The sequence below is a fragment of the Petromyzon marinus genome, chromosome 2 (assembly GCF_048934315.1).
Source record: "Petromyzon marinus isolate PM22_M1 ecotype Great Lakes invasive population chromosome 2, UKy_Petmar_22M1.pri1.0, whole genome shotgun sequence".
NCBI lineage: Eukaryota > Metazoa > Chordata > Hyperoartia > Petromyzontiformes > Petromyzontidae > Petromyzon > Petromyzon marinus.
Window position 1 is genome coordinate 16,104,301 of NC_133668.1, and position 16,234 is coordinate 16,120,534.

The window sequence follows — 16,234 nt, forward strand, 5'->3', positions numbered from 1 at the left end:
ATCGATGGTTTGTGAAATATAGCCGAAGGTCAGTATTACATTGTTGGTTGTGTGCAGAAAAAAAGGTCTCTGTTGCGATCTGCAATGGTGAAAACGTGTAGATAAGTAAATGTTTTTGAGAGAGCTTAATAATAATAATCGGCATTCATGTTTTCTTTCAATTAATTTTATTTTCATATTATTGGCTTTGAGTAAATATAACATTGGGTTTTTTTTTTAAAAATGGTGTTTTCAGGACATATACAAGCTTTAGCTAGCTCGATGTCATTTTTCAGTTCATGTGACAGAGTAATCTTTTCCACCAAGTTACTTCAATTAACAATAACATGAAAAAATGTCATTCAGTTCAATTCAGTCCGTTTATTTTGATAATATTTTGATGCTCAGGGACACTCCTAAAATGAAGCTATTGTTCATAGAACAGATAAGAACCCTTTTATATGTTATAGCACATCAAATGTTTCCCCTAATGATTATCACATTATTTTACGGGAAACTCAACAATTGCATTGTTGCACATTCTTTAAGCTGTCAATCTGGTACCAATGAGATCATATTTGTTAAAATATTCTGTATCGCCTTGTAAAATATAAAACTTGTACACAAACAAACGGAGATATTCGTATGGTAAAAACGCATTTACAGGCAGTCCTCTACTAACGATGGAGATGCGTTACGACGACCCCATCGTAAGTCAAAAATATCGTAAGTCGAAGATGGCCTAGCCTACCCAGGAGTCTTAAAAGAACGGTGATAATTTAGCAAAACAGAGCGATTTATAGTACCGTACTGTATAAACTATATACTGTATGTATTAATTACAATACTGTATTGCACAGTAAAATGTAAAGTAAAAAAAAACAAGGTAAATTCTTAGCCTACCTATATGAACTGCAATTTCATAGAAAGTTTTTTCAAGAAACAATCCTATCTGCTATAAAAACTTTTAACATGCGTATCGTATCGTGATAACCCTAAAATGAAATTGCTAAAGCTACGTATAATACATGCATTGAACGTATCGTAACGTATCATATTGTACTGTACTCACCAAGATTCTGTCCGTCGTCTGCATGCTTGAACGATGTTGGGTTGTTGATGGCAATTTTATCGTATCGCCATCGTAAGATCGAAATATCGTAAGTCGGACCATCGTAACTCGGCGACTACCTGTATTTATAACATGCATGCAACTATATAATCAAAGTTAAATGTGTACCCACTGTTGTGTGGGATTTTTGTCCAAACATAATAAATGTATATTCTTGGTTCTTTCGGTAAAGTCACGTAGAAGGGAAACAATAAAACTATAAAAATAGAAAAAATAAAATTCTCACGATGTTTCGACTGCAACACAAGCAATCATCATCAGGTGTGAAAACCACAGCAATAATTTTTTTTTCAAATTTTCTTGCTATGGTTTTTTCAAATTTTCTTGCTTGGTGGTTTTCACACCTGATGATGATTGCTTGTGTTGCAGTCGAAACATCGTGAGAATTGTATTGTTTTATATTTTTATAATTTTATTGTTTCCCTTCTACGTGGCTTTACCGAAAGAACCAAGAATATGAATCCCTGCAGTCACAAAAGCTTTAAAATCAAAATATATCATCAAAGTTAAATGTATACCCACTTTTGTGTGGGATTTGTGTCCAAACATAATGAATGTACCCCAGTGGGAGATGCTGGTAAAGACCCATGATGGCACAATAGGAAGATCGTGAGATAAAATCGCAGTTTGGGGTTTAACTCAGTCCATCATCCCTGCAGAGTTGACAAAACTAGTCGGAACTACTTTGTGGGAATTTAACAGCGATTGACCTCTGTTAATTTGTCTGGCCGCTAATATGGGAATGTGGAATTTCCACCACTGTCGCGGTGGTCCCAGTTGGAGACGACCACTCTCCTTATGTTATTTTGCATCGGGAGTCTCCTTCAGCTTTGACCGCTTTTGAGCGTGAGCATCTGGACAGTGGGCTAACGAGAGCCGGTGCCTGTGTGCGTCGCCTTCTAGATACGCCGTCGCAGCGTGTGCAGTTCATCCTGGGGACGGAGGATGATGACGAGGAGCATATCCCTCACGACCTCTTCACCGAAATGGACGAGATCTGCATGCGCGACGGGGACGAGAGCGAATGGAGGGAGACTGCCCGGTACCGCTCTCGCTTGCTTGTCTTTCGGAAGCAATCCTTAAAAAGAATTAAAATAAATATATGGGTTTTTAATAGTGTCATTCATGCACATTGCATCACAAGACGCCGTAGAATTTGTGACGCGCACAGTTTTCACGCAGAGGCTCGGGGACACCGTAGGCAAGCGGGAAGGCAGCCAGAACCGGCACCAACAATTGCGTAATCTCTGTCTGTGGCCCTATATTTGGCTGTTTGGATCATGTCCATTCATACGCTCATGAAGTTTTTATGCACTCATGAATTAGATGTTTGTCTTATTTCTGATGCATCAGAGGGCAACCTCCACCAATGCAGCCTGTGGTTTATGGCTTGCTAAGTTTGTTCATGAGGCTGGGTAGGATGGGAGCCATGCAAGGGTGCTGCTGCCTAGAGAAACCAGGGATGACGGAAAACATACCAACGTGTGTTTATATATGTATGTGTTTAAATGTATTTCCTTATTGCCTAACATGACTAATGGGCCAATATGGCAAGGTTAGAGAAAACATTTTGTAAAAAATAAAACCCAGGTGTTTACAGGTCCCTTGCTGATTTGTCTGCTTTATGGACATGATTAGCACGGTTGGCTACGTACGTTGCGAAAGAAGTTCAATATGCATACATGTATTGTTGCTGGTGGTGCGCTGCAATTTTGCTCCGCTCTACGCCCCCTTTTGAAGGTGGTTGAAGTTTGAGGAAGACGTGGAGGATGGTGGGGAGCGCTGGAGCAAGCCCTACGTGGCGACACTGTCACTGCACAGCCTCTTCGAGTTGCGCAGCTGCATCATGAGCGGCACGGTCATGCTCGACATGAAGGCCAGCACACTGGATGAGATAGCAGGTTTGGCTTTTCCAAGTCTCCCTCCCCTTGGGATTAATTTGAGTTCGAAAATCACGGTGGCTTTTTTTTATTATAATATTCATGAATTAATTCACTGTTACACACCAAGAATTTAACAAAAGCTATGTGATTTAAAGCTTTCGTGACTGCATGGATTCATATTCTTGGTTCTTTAGGTAAAGTCACGAAAGAACCAAGAATATAAAAAAAGCTTTGTGATGGAATTTTACGTGTGGACTCGTCTAATTTTTATTACATGATTTGCATTAAGTAGTGAGTTGGAAGTTTTCAAAATAAGCTAAGGTTGGGTGTATTTTGGAGATTCAGGAAATTACAGACATTATACAAATTATATATTTAGTTTATTCTTATGAAAGTAACGTCTAAAGGCCTGCAATGTAAATGGCCAGTGCCTTCCTACTCATACGGGTGTGTAGGTGGCACTCATCTTTGTTGGTGATCCTGAGTCAGCACAAAGCTGTATTCAAACTTATCGACTTTGGAGAAATGATAGTTGAATTATTACCGTATTTTCCCGCATATAGCCCACATACGCATATACCCCGCAAAAATAGCGTTTTGTGTAAAACAAATTTCAGATAGCCCGCACCTCCATATTCCCCGCATGCATTCATATTTTTAAGGTCGTTACCGCAGCTTAATTCCATCATATAAATACAAAGTTTACATTTGTAATACATTCCACTATCAATTGTTAACATTAAAATCATAACGTGCACAAAGAAAACAATAACCGGAAACGAGTGAACTTGAAACAGTAAATAAGTAACAAAAGTAAATACCCAATAAATAAGTAACACATAACTGGTATATAAGTAAGTAAGCGTACTGTTAGGCTTACCAGCATTCGACCGCACCATATTACAGCTACTGGACCGATAGTTACCCCTGCACAGTTTTAGCACTGGTAGATTGCGCGCTGCGCGGATAATAGCGGCACTACGGTAACGCCATGGCCTCTTGGCAACAAAGCCATTGGAAGTTTGAAAAAAAGCTCGTGGTCGCGACTGTATAGTGCTCAGCCAATAGTAGCGGCCTAAGGGACTCAGCAATTACCGGTATGATTCCGAGTCTGTTAGATGTTTGTTAAGGCCCTTCCCATTGTGCAATCCATAGCCTCAGCTGAAACTTTCGCACCCCCCTACAGCCATTGAAAGTATTACGGTAAACAAAGTGCGCCCACTTCAAACATTGTCGTTTCATTGTACAAACAATTCGAATAATTTAAAACGTGGTAACATGTGCAATTTTAAGTGTGAGTGGTTTATTCAACAGTGCTTTACTCAAAGGTAAGTGTTGCATCGGGGATAGTCCTACCATGAAAAAAATAAACGAGTTATGACATGGTCACACGTGTAAAATATTTTTGGGATAGCCCGCACCTCCATATACCCCGCAGGGTCTTGTTTTGTTTGTAAAAAGTGGTATACCCCGCGGGTTATATGCGGGAAAATACGGTACTTCCTTACCAGGATTTGAATTTATGCTCTTTTGATTTTAAGGGGAGTGATCTGCCACAACACGTGGTCGAATGTTTAGTTTTGATCGGCTCTGTGAAAATATTGGAACGCTACATCTATTTTATTTACTGATGGGAGTTGCCGCAAAACTGTTTTGTCTTTCAAGAGGAACATTGTCAATTACAGTATAAGGCAAGCTGGTGGCACCCTCCTTCCCTATAACATTATGCAGATAATTAATTCCCATAGCAATGAGCAGAGTTTTGGAAGTGGGGGCGCACCTGCCAGCACACACTATAGACACTCGTTTGTTAACCCGTATTATCTGGGTCTGTCCTGTCACCTGTCATTGAGCCTTTGCTTACATCATGTAAGTCTGGCACAAACACTGGTGGCTTCACAATTTAGTGATACCTGAGAGTTATTGTAAGGTTGCTTGGGGTACAAAAGCAACATTTTTTTAATCACATCTTTAATAGTATAGGAAATGCATTAATGTACATTTATAATATTACTGTTAACAAATTAACATGGCATTTTGGTAAAATCAACATTGTGTATTATCAGAAAAATTCATTTGTATTATGAGTTACAGAGTTTTTTGTTTGTGCATAATTTTCCCAGGCTTAAACTCGTCCCATTTTAGCTTTTGATGTCACTTGGAGGACGGCGGGTTACGCTCAAAACCCCTCGCAGTATACCACCACTAATACCACAAACAATAACCAAACAGTATTATTTTTATATGTAAAAGAAGCTTAGCCTTAAGACATGTGCTTCAGTAAATTACTGAATCATAATAATTAAAGTTGAGGCAAACTGACATCAGACATCTGGTGGTCAAAAATATCTCTTGCCATGCACAATATAATATTCATACAGCTTATTTGGTTGGGTAGCATTGTCACAGAGAGAGCGACACAGTCTGAAGGTTGTCATTTACAATCCTGTTTGCTGGTTGTAGCTCTGCGATGGATTAACCTTATGGGGGAAGTCTGCAGTGGTTGTTGTAAATAAGGATATATCCCTGTCTTAAGGATGTGGAATGTCCATCACCAGCTCAAGTATTTTGTATAGCTCAATGCTAATTTGAGAATGGGGACACTTTTTAGAATCTTGACCTATGTGTAGCATTGGTTTGCATTTCAGAATCAGACACTTTTTAGAATCTTGACCTATGTGTAGCATTGGTTTGCATTTCAGAATCAGAATATTTATTCATACTGGATGAATCCAATGAGTTATAAATCTCTTTTTCACAGATGTCCCCATAAGCAACATCCTTATGCTCTCAGTAGTGTTAGTAAACCCTCAGCCATTTGCCGGTCACTTCAGCTGTCATCGAGAGCACGTCCCGCCAAGGAGATGAAGCGATGAAATTCGTTTTTTAATACAGGTGCTCGGTGGATTATTACACCTCAGGACTGTGAGGTGGTGGCGGCTTGAGGGGATACCTTAATCGAGCAGTGGAGAGACCACGGCTGATGATTATGATGAGGTCTTAGCTGGCATGACGCACGTCCCTTGCCTGCGGGGCACAGCATTGGTCGCATCCGGTAGTTAGGTGTGTTTACTTGACGCGTGGCTGGCGTGCTGTCTTCATCCTGTGCAGTTCGCATTTATTGGCGGTGCGGTCGTGGGTTTACAAATAAAAGTGTCCGCACGGCAGGCTCTGATGCAGTTCTGACAGTGGTAATAACGTCACGACCTCGGCATGATGAGATGCGGTTGCATGTCAGGGAGGCAGACGATTGCCTAAAATCTAAATAAATATTCCCAAAGACTTCCGTTGCCTCATCTTCTGTGCGGTTTAGTAATTTGAATAAGTGCACAAGTAAATAAACATCTAGTTGCATTTATGCTGATTGATAAACCTTTCCAGGGAAACTAATAACATTACTGTAGTACTGTACGTGTTTACCCAGAGTCCTTGCACTTTCTCTGGGGGGGTGGTCTTGCTTAAAATATATGTCCAATTTATTTTTGAGCATTTTTTTTCCGTTTGGGAATAAATCAGAGTGCCAAGAGAAAACCCACACATGCAAGTAGATAATATTCAGAGGTCACACAGACAGTTCAATAAGCCAGTGTGCTATACTCCCTGCTTACAGCAGTCCTGCTGCCCTGACATTGGGGAAAACCCATGTAGATGGTTTTGATGTGATCTTCACAACAGATACATGACTGCTCTGAAGAGGGAGCATTGTGTTGAATGTTATCCCGTTTGCGTATTATGAGAAAATGTTTCAACAATGTATATTACCTGCTATAACATGGATCAGACAGATGGACATTGACAAAGAAAATGGGAGAAAAATGGCAAAGTGTGCAAAATAAGCATGTTAACACTCATTAATTGGCCTATACCACCTTGATATATAGGGGACTGCAGAGCTTGGCGCCAGCTCGTGTCGCAAGTTTAAATTATTATAAGAGATGCATTTTTGAATTGACATTGCGGCACGGGAATCGCAGCACACGTATCCAGAGAAGATATGCACGGTACAGGCATTATATTGACTGTTAAGAAGAACAAGTGGGCTCGGGCAAGATGCTTCGTATAAAAAAAAATGATGGCCGGCGGTCGAGACTAATAAGGAATGCCAACCAAGAGAGGTTAACGTGCCCAAGGTGATATCCACCGTGGAGCTGTAGTGATGAAATTGGCTCTTGCAGGAGTTAGTTGGATTTTTTCACTGCGAGACTGAGAAATGCCAATAGATTGTGCATGTCTTCATCCAGGAGTGGATAGACCATGGTTGGCTCTGATAATGATGAGGTAATTTCTTTACCTATATATACCCTCTGAGTTTGTGCAGCTCCACGTGCCCTACTTTAACTGTTAGAGCTTCAGTTATCTCCTTAAGAGGACAACCAAGGTGATAAGTGGGTGAATTCAATGTGGGCAACAAGCCACTGTTTACTCACTGTACTACGAATTCCAGACAAGCTACAGGCTGGATGTTAAGCAGCTTAAGTTTCAGCCAGCTTAGTGATGCTGCTAGAACGTTTTACTCGTGAAAGTTTTTGATTGTTACGGTATTCGTGTTTCATTTCCCGAGTTCCTGACTTACATTTGGAAGGTTGTGCGCGTTCAATTTCCAGCCAGCTTTTCGACTTGATACATGATCTCTTTCGGGGTACATAAATCGAGTTCTGCTTCGTCAAAATTCAACAGCGGTTTTGGTACGGATAGATTTGCCCCCGCCATACGAATGTGGAATTTTCACCACTGGCTTCAGGCGCACCAACGCAGATGAGTGAGCAACACCGCAAAGTGATTTGAGTAAGGAAACGCCAAAAGAAGTTGACCTTGCCAGGGCAAATGCATATATGAAATGCCCAGGCCCTTAAGGCCATTTCAAATATGAGGGTTAGATCACTGCTTTTTTTAAATGTTTGTTCTATACACCTGGCAACGTTTGTACAATGAGAAACCACTGTAAACACTCACTGTTTACTACAGTCTTAGGACTGCACCTAACATCAATATGCTTACACAGGTATTGTTTCGGATGTTTTTAAAAATAAAATTCACTCCCTAACCCGTTATCTTGGCTGGCACAACTGCATGCCAAGAATGTCTGGTGATTGGACCCATGCCTGTGGGCCTTTGCTAGCCTTCTAAAAGGCACTTGCCACTGCCCACTTTGTCTCTTCACACTCTGCTAATCTGCTGTTTCCTTCTCTGCACTGAAACAAAGTGTCATCAGATGCAATGTGTTACAGCATAAAGCCACAGCAGCTGGCTGGCTAATGCCCCAGTGTGGTGTGATCGGTCCAGTTGGCACGAAGTAATTCTTAATTTTATCGATTTAAAATCGATTCTTACGCTCATTATAATACATCAAATCACATTTAAGATTTTATGGTTTCCTTATGTATGTGTAGTGACATCCGGGATGTCACTGTATGGTGCTGGCCCGAGAGGACCGTGGCGTGCGATGTACTTACGTCGCGGACAGCACCGTGTGGGTTGCTGTGTGAGGCCGGCTCTAGCACAGCACGGCGTGCGATGCACCGTCATCGCGTACACCCCGTAGGCGGGTGTAGTACCAGCCCTGGCGGGGCTTGGTGAGCGCTGGGATAGCGCGGGCACCATGCATAGTGTGTGGTGGGGGCTCCCACAAGGGGGAGTGGGAGAGTGTCAGCCCAGGGGCAGGGTTGCCCCGAGCCATGGCACTCTGGTTGACCCCGTAGGCACGTGATCCGGAGTGTCCACAGAGGGCCTCAGGTGGGGGGGGGGGCTAGGGGGTGATCACGTGTCCGGGGAGAGCTCTCGAGAGGGATCGGGAGGGAGCTAGAACGCTCGAAGGCGGGCGGGGCCGAGGGCGGAGCGGCCCCGACCCAGGAGGATATATAAGGTGGGTCCCTGAGAGGGACTGGGGTCCCTGCATTTTTCAAGCTGGAAGCTCCATGTCTAACGAGGCATCAACACGTGGTCGGGGACCCGAGTGAGGGTCTGACCCTTAGTAGCTATAACTCCTACGCATAGAGTAGTTAGCTGGGTGGTCACCACCCTAGGCTGTATCTGGTGAAGGGGCAGTTACCCCTTTGTGTTAACGGGTTGATGTTACAATAAAAGTGTTGCCTCTAAAGAACGTCTGCGACTCAGTTGGACTCACTACAAATAGTCCCCGACTTACGATGGAGATGCGTTACGATGACCCCATCGTAAGTCGAAAATATCGTAGAGTGAGGGAAAAAAGTTTTGATCCCCTGCTGATTTTGTACGTTTGCCCACTTACAAAGAAATGATCAGTCTATATTTTTAATGGTAGGTTTATGTGAACAGTGAGAGACAGAATAACAACAACAAAAATCCAGAAAAACGCATGTCAGAAATGTTATAAATTGATTGGCATTTTAATGAGGGAAATAAGTATTTGACCCCTCTGCAAAACATGACTTAGTACTTGGTGGCAAAACCCTTGTTGGCAATCACAGAAGTCAGACGTTTCTTGTAGTTGGCCACCAGGTTTGCACACATCTCAGGAGGGATTTTGTCCCACTCCTCTTTGCAGATCTTCTCCAAGTCATTAAGGTTTCGAGGCTGACATTTGGCATCTCGAACCTTCAGCTCCCTCCACAGATTTTCTATGGGATCAAGGTCTGGAGACTGGCTAGGCCACTCCAGGACCTTAATGTGCTTCTTCTTGAGCCACTCCTTTGTTGCCTTGGCCGTGTGTTTTGGGTCATTGTCATGCTGGAATACCCATCCACGACCCATTTTCAATGCCCTGGCTGAGGGAAGGAGGTTCTCACCCAAGATTTGATCGTACATGGCCCCGTCCATCATCCCTTTGATGCGGTGAATTTGCCCTGTCCCCTTAGCAGAAAAACACCCCCAAAGCATAAGGTTTCCACCTACATGTTTGATAGTGGGGATGGTGTTCTTGGGGTCATAGGCAGCATTCCTCCTCCTTCAAACACGGCGAGTTGAGTTGATGCCAAAGAGCTCCATTTTGGTCTCATCTGACCACAACACTTTGACCCAGTTGTCCTCTGAATCATTCAGATGTTCATTGGCAAACTTAAGATGGGCATGTATATGTGCTTTCTTGAGCAGGGGGACCTTGCGGGCGCTGCAGGATTTCAGTCCTTCACGGCGTAGTGTGTTACCAATTGTTTTATTGGTGACTATGGTCCCAGCTGCCTTGAGATCATTGACAAGATCCTCCCGTGTAGTTCTGGGCTGATTCCTCACCGTTCTCATGATCATTGCAACTCCACGAGGTGAGATCTTGCATGGAGCCCCAGGCTGAGGGAGATTGACAGTTATTTTGTGTTTCTTCCATTTGCGAATAATCGCACCAACTGTTGTCACCTCACCAAGCTGCTTGGCAATGGTCTTGTAGCCCATTCCAGCATTGTGTAGGTTTACAATCTTGTCCCTGATATTCCTGGAGAGCTCTCTTTAAGAGTGTGCTCCTAATCTCAGTTCGTTACCTGTATAAAAGACACCTGGGAGCCAGAAATCTTTCTGATTGAGAGGGGGTCAAATACTTATTTCCCTCATTAAAATGCAAATCAATTTATAACATTGTTGACATGCGTTCTTCTGGATTTTCTTGTTATTCTGTCTCTCACTGTTCAAATAAACCTACCATTAAAATTATAGACTGATCATTTCTTTGTCAGTGGGCAAACGTACAAAATCAGCAGGGGATCAAATACTTTTTTTCCTCACTGTAAGTCGAAAATGGCCTAGCCTACCCAGGAGTCTTAAAGAATGGTGATAATTTAGCAAAACAGAGCAATTTACAGTACCGTACTGTGTAAACTATATACTGTATGTATTTATTAATTACAATACTGTATTGCACAGTAAAATGTGAAGTAAAAAAACAGGTAAATTCTTAGCCTACCTATATGAACTGCAATTTCATAGAAAGTTTGTTCAGGAAACAATCCTATCTGCTATAAAAAAAAGTTTTAACATGCGTATCGTATCGTGGTAACCCTAAAAAGAAATCGCTAAAGCTATGTATCATACATGCATTTAACGTATCGTAACATATCATTGTACTGTACTCGCCAACATTCTGTCCGTCGTCTGCATACTTGAACGATGTTAGGTTGTTGATGGCTACATTAACTTAGTTGTCGGAAGAGGAGGATGGCGGTGATGAAGTTACAGTATCGTACCTCGTAGTACGCTGCTGCGTTTGCCTGCCGCGCGAAATAAAAAAATATTTTACAATTTCGTCATATCGCTATCTTCGTCGTAAGATCGAAATATCATAAGTCGGACCATCGTAAGTCGGGAACTACCTGTACATATGTATTTTGAACGTATTTCGCACTTTACGTAGCCAAATATGCTAATATGCCTTTAGCCTTCTACAACTATGTAGCAGTAAAACACAAACTTTGGACACATGACAGCAAATTGAGACAAATTCCTCTTCATTGATGTGTGCAACTAACACCTAAAAATTGCGGTGGAGGTGAATCGTTTTGTGTGTATAGTCCAAATTAAAATCGCAAGCAGTCACACAGTACAGTAATTTATCTATATTCTTGGTTCTTTCGGTAAAGTCACGTAGAAGGGAAACAATAAAATAATAAAAATATAAAACAATACAATTCTCACGACGTTTCGACTGCAACACAAGCAATCATCATCAGGTGTGAAAACCACAGCAAGAAAATTTGAAAAAAAGTGGCGGTTATTTTTAACGTTAGCACCACGGAGAGAGATTTGACAGTTTGTTCAGATGGACGAGTCCATCTATGTTCGGAAAAGAGGAGGGGGAGACGAAAAAATAATGGATACGGTCTGAAAGCCACTGTAAGCGTGAACAATCAATTACCGAAAGAACCAAGAATATGAATCCCTGCAATCACGAAAGCTTTAAATCAAAATTTAAACTATAGTTGTCTTGATTATCATTTGGCCTCTCCTGTTATACTCTTTCTAACTATGCGGTGCTCTGGCGGCGTTATTTGACTCATCCAAATCAGAGGTTGTTTTCAAGTTGATCAAAACGAGTGCTACTTTGTGGCGGGTGAGCAGTTATCTTATTCTAGAAATGGTGATCTCTGCCACAGAAAAGTGGAACATCCACCGGTAGCTCAGGACTGCCGGCAACATGAGTTCCATCAAAACACTCCTTTGGCACTTCTAGATAGGTGAGCATAGTGGGGCGGGAAGGCCGGCCCGGGTGAAACAACAACACGGAAAATGCAATCCCACTGTAAATTAGGCTAAACACATGCATTGGTTAACAATGCAGGAGGGGGGTGGAGACACCATTTGTCGTGTTTTGTTTCTTGAAGTAATCGGTTTGCTTCCCGAGATTTTTACAGCCACATCGACACCGAGTCGCTAACCCTCGGCAAGTGTTAACGAAACCAGTGTGCACCTAAAAATATGTATTTTTTCACACGCGCGGTTAATGTGCAGCCCGGCTAATCCGCAGCCCGGCGAATCCGCTCGCAAATAATAGTTCAGTGTCATATCAGCAACTTGGCTGACACTGCCTCATGACTGCGTCCCATCCGCCGCCCCGCAGACATGGTCCTGGACAACCAGGTGTCGTCGGGCCTGCTGGACGAGAGCGTACGCGACCGAATGCGGGACGCGCTGCTCAGGAAGCACCGGCACCAGAATGACAGCAAGCTCAGCAACAAGATCCCGATCGTGAGGTCGCTGGCCGACATGGGCAAGAAGTACTCGGATGTTCACGTGCAAGACAAGAATGGTGAGACTTTCTGCCGTTGGCTTTTTCCGCTTGGGCTGGGAATCAAAGGGGACGTTGGGCCACCGCATGTGATTCAAAAGTCACTACCTTGCCCGTCATCTCTGTGGTGCAAGGTACTGTGTGTGCCAAGTTTCCCATTTGTGAAAGTGTACTTTATCTATCTAGGAAGGTTGAATTACCATTTTGAGGTTCTTTGTCAAGACAGCCCTGCTTGAAATGGTTGGCCAGTTCCTTTCTTGAGCATTTTCATCTGTGGGAAGAAACCATGGTGGCCAGAAAACCCTACGCATATGACAAGATAATGCTCAGAATTGTGTAACGATAGGTCAGAAGTCTGATGTGCTGTACTCTCTGGTAGAATAGCATGTGAAGTTCACTTTGCTTGCATATGATCACTAATCAGATCCAAAAGAGTACTGTGGAAATGGAGTTTGGAAAATGATGAGACTTTTCTGCCTTTCATTTAAAGTCTCTGGAGTAGACTATTTTGGCTCTTCAATTTTATTGTTTATGTAAGGAAACCCTTTCTAGTGTAACATTTCTTTACGTGTTTTTTTACACTTGGTAGCATTTACATTTTCGATACTTTCATTGTATTTGACTTGCGAATTCGTGTCCAGTGCTTTACCATCTTTCATGTCTGTCCTTCCCAAGTTCCCTTGCTTGTCAGCTTGTATTTCGGTTGCTCTTTAAACTTCGCCGTCTGCCCCCTTCTTTTCTTTCACCCCCCCCCCCTCCCCTCTCTGTCGCTGTTCTCTGTGCATTAGACGAAGCGGGCCTCTTAGCCTTTAGACACTCGTCGCTCACTGCGTCTCGCCTCTCCCTGATCCTTGGCTCTCTGAAGCATCACGGCTCGACACCGAGCAGCCCGAGCTCGGCGCCAGGCAGCCCGAGCCCATCGCGTGGCGGCACGCCGCCGGCATCGCCCGTCTGCCACAGTCCACAGTCCCCGTTACTTTCGCCCGACTGGACCGCCAAGACTCTGGCTGATAGGGGCCACAAAGAGGGCGGCTTCTTTCCCAGCCACGCTGACGTTGCCCCCCTGGTTTTCACATTCGATAAGATCCCATTGGAAGCTGACAGAGGCGATGGTGGTGAAGGATCCTCTGAGCAGCATGGCCATTTGCCATCTCCCGATAGGTATGGCAGTACTTGCGAGAATTACGACAGCGGTGACTGGAAGTCTCCATTGCCTTCTCCGGGAGACCACATTCCAGATGTCATTATCCACCCTCCAGAAGAAGATCGGGAGATGGGTAGGGGAAGCATGGTGGTGGGAGCATGGTGATGCGGTGCTCATATTTAGTAAATTGCCGTGATTCAAGGTACTAACACATTCAGTGATTGGTGTGCAATTATCCTGGCTTGGTTAGCTATTTTGTTTTTAACCTAACAACATACTAATATTGTTGGTAATTTGATGTGGGTGTCTTGTGATGATGTGTTTATAAATTAAATACACTCATGATTAAAACAGATCATGTAAGACCGTGTACAAAATCACAACATCTGTAGCCATGCAGAGTGAGATGCTATGAGTGCAGAGGCAGGTTGCATCTCACATGTTAACCTTTGAAATATAATTTTCTGAACACATGCCTTTTAAACTTTGAGGCAGCAGCTGACAAAATAAACACCATGAAGTGCACGTTTTGGGGCCACCGATAATACAAAGGACCCTGTAGTTGCAACAATTTGGTGTGTACTGCTGAGTCACGGTGGATTATCTTACAATATGCCTGGTGGGTGTATCTGATAGGGCTGGAGCTCCTGTAAAGGGATACGGCGGGTGGGAAGTTTGATCAAAGAATGGCATTTGGTTAAGGTTTCACAGCAACATGGGGACAGTGTTTGCCTTGCAACTTAAAATGCCAGGCCATGTAGGAAGGTAGGGGAGAGTGGCCAACATACATGGATTTAGTATGAAAATTTTGAGTTTTAAAGCTTTTCAATTGATAAGTAAAACAACAGGTAAATGTCGAAGGAATTATTCATAGCGACAGCTTCATTTGAGTGTGCACGTGTGTCACCTTCAATGTGGTAGCATGCCTATATAATCTTCGCTCAATCTCCAAACCTTGACTGAACTGCAGAGGGGCAATGCAATGAAATGCCACAATTCAGGGTTGTGATTACTGGACGCATGAGAATCGATTTTCTATGCAAATTGTACACAGTTTCCATGCTGGATGAACATTTCAGTTAACAAGAACAAACTGATACCAATGAAACTGGAAAAAAAAACACGAATGAGAAGATAAACAAAAGCTAAACAAAAATAATCAATTCTGAAATGGAATCGCCGCACGGATCATGAGAGGTGGGTGATCGCACGTTTGTCTCTTGTGACTGAATCGTCCGTTTTGATGACATTGCCCGCAGGCCACCTCCTGTCTCCTCCGACCGCCCCCGGGCAAACGGACGTGGAGGGCAGACAGCAGGGTGACTGCCGCCAGGGGGTCAGCCGTGATAACAGCAACATGGACTTCAGCAAGGTCAGGACCGTGGGGGGCCCCGGGGTCAACCCTTGCGGGGTCAACCCTTGTGGGCGCCAGAGTGATTTGATTGGGAGCTGTGGTAGGATGGGATCGGTGCTTGTGGTGGATTAAATTGTGATAAAGGGTGTTGCACGCATTCTTCCGGTTTCAAACAGTGGGTCAGATGTTTCCAATGTTTTTTTAGTTATTGCTAATGATCCATATGTTTTATATTTATAACTTCAACATGAGAATACCTGCTTATTTTTCACTCCAGCACTTTTCCCATGTTGTGTCTATAAATTTATGTTTGTCTCGTGATTAACAATAATACGACTTATGCGGCTGTATTGGCAGTGGTGTAAAGCATGGTCTAAAACCTTCATCATTAATAGTCCTTTACCAAATCTATCCAGCTAGCAAGTGTCTTGAGCAACTGTCACCATTCTGAACAAAGCTTAAAAACATTTATTGTCTGATAAAATATGTACTCTGCACTTATGTTCATAAACACCTTAGGAGGTGAGCTGTTTTCGGCCCGTCATACATATTACTTTCCTTCCATCATTTGCTTATCATCATTATCACTAAAATCATAACGTTTCTTTTCTCTTCTACTTGCGCGTCTTTCTGCTGCTGCTGCTGCTGTTGTTGTGGGTGTCATTTTATCTGGGACATTATCAGCAAGCCGGCGCCGGTTGGCGTTGTGGCTGTGCGATGCCGGACGAGGGAAGGCCGAGCCCCGCAGTAAGTCATTCCTGTGGGGCTCAGCCGCCTCTCGCTCGGTGCGTGCGGTGCAGAGGCCGCCCGTGCTCCTGTCGTCTCCGCCAGCGCCCGCTACCCGTTCTTCACGCAGTGCTGCCCTAACCCCACTTACTCTCGTTATTCTTGTCCCTTAGTGCTTTCACTTGTTGTGAAACGGTGGTGTTTGCACGAAACAAACGTCTACTTGTTTGGAGGAACACATGCATTTGTGGCATAATGGCATATGTTTTGGACAAGTGGCTTTTTGTTCCGCAAAAATTGCCCTCCTGGAAAGTGGCTAATGTAGTCCTTA

The 16,234-nt window shown here is 43.4% G+C and overlaps 1 protein-coding gene across 5 annotated transcripts in view; it reads left to right on the plus strand.

The window, feature by feature from the left end:
* The window catches only part of LOC116946148 (sodium-driven chloride bicarbonate exchanger-like), a 76,319-nt gene that overhangs the window by 32,597 nt on the left and 27,488 nt on the right, over window positions 1–16,234 (plus strand). For 4 of the 5 annotated variants that reach the window (XM_076070637.1, XM_076070632.1, XM_076070635.1 and 1 more), the window contains exons 4-8: window positions 2,015–2,153; window positions 2,852–3,012; window positions 12,512–12,700; window positions 13,468–13,956; window positions 15,083–15,195. In XM_076070637.1, coding sequence (XP_075926752.1) covers window positions 2,015–2,153; window positions 2,852–3,012; window positions 12,512–12,700; window positions 13,468–13,956; window positions 15,083–15,195 — 1,091 coding nt within the window. The remainder of the gene's footprint in view (window positions 1–2,014; window positions 2,154–2,851; window positions 3,013–12,511; window positions 12,701–13,467; window positions 13,957–15,082; window positions 15,196–16,234) is intronic. The other variant, XM_032961052.2, reaches the window with a different exon arrangement.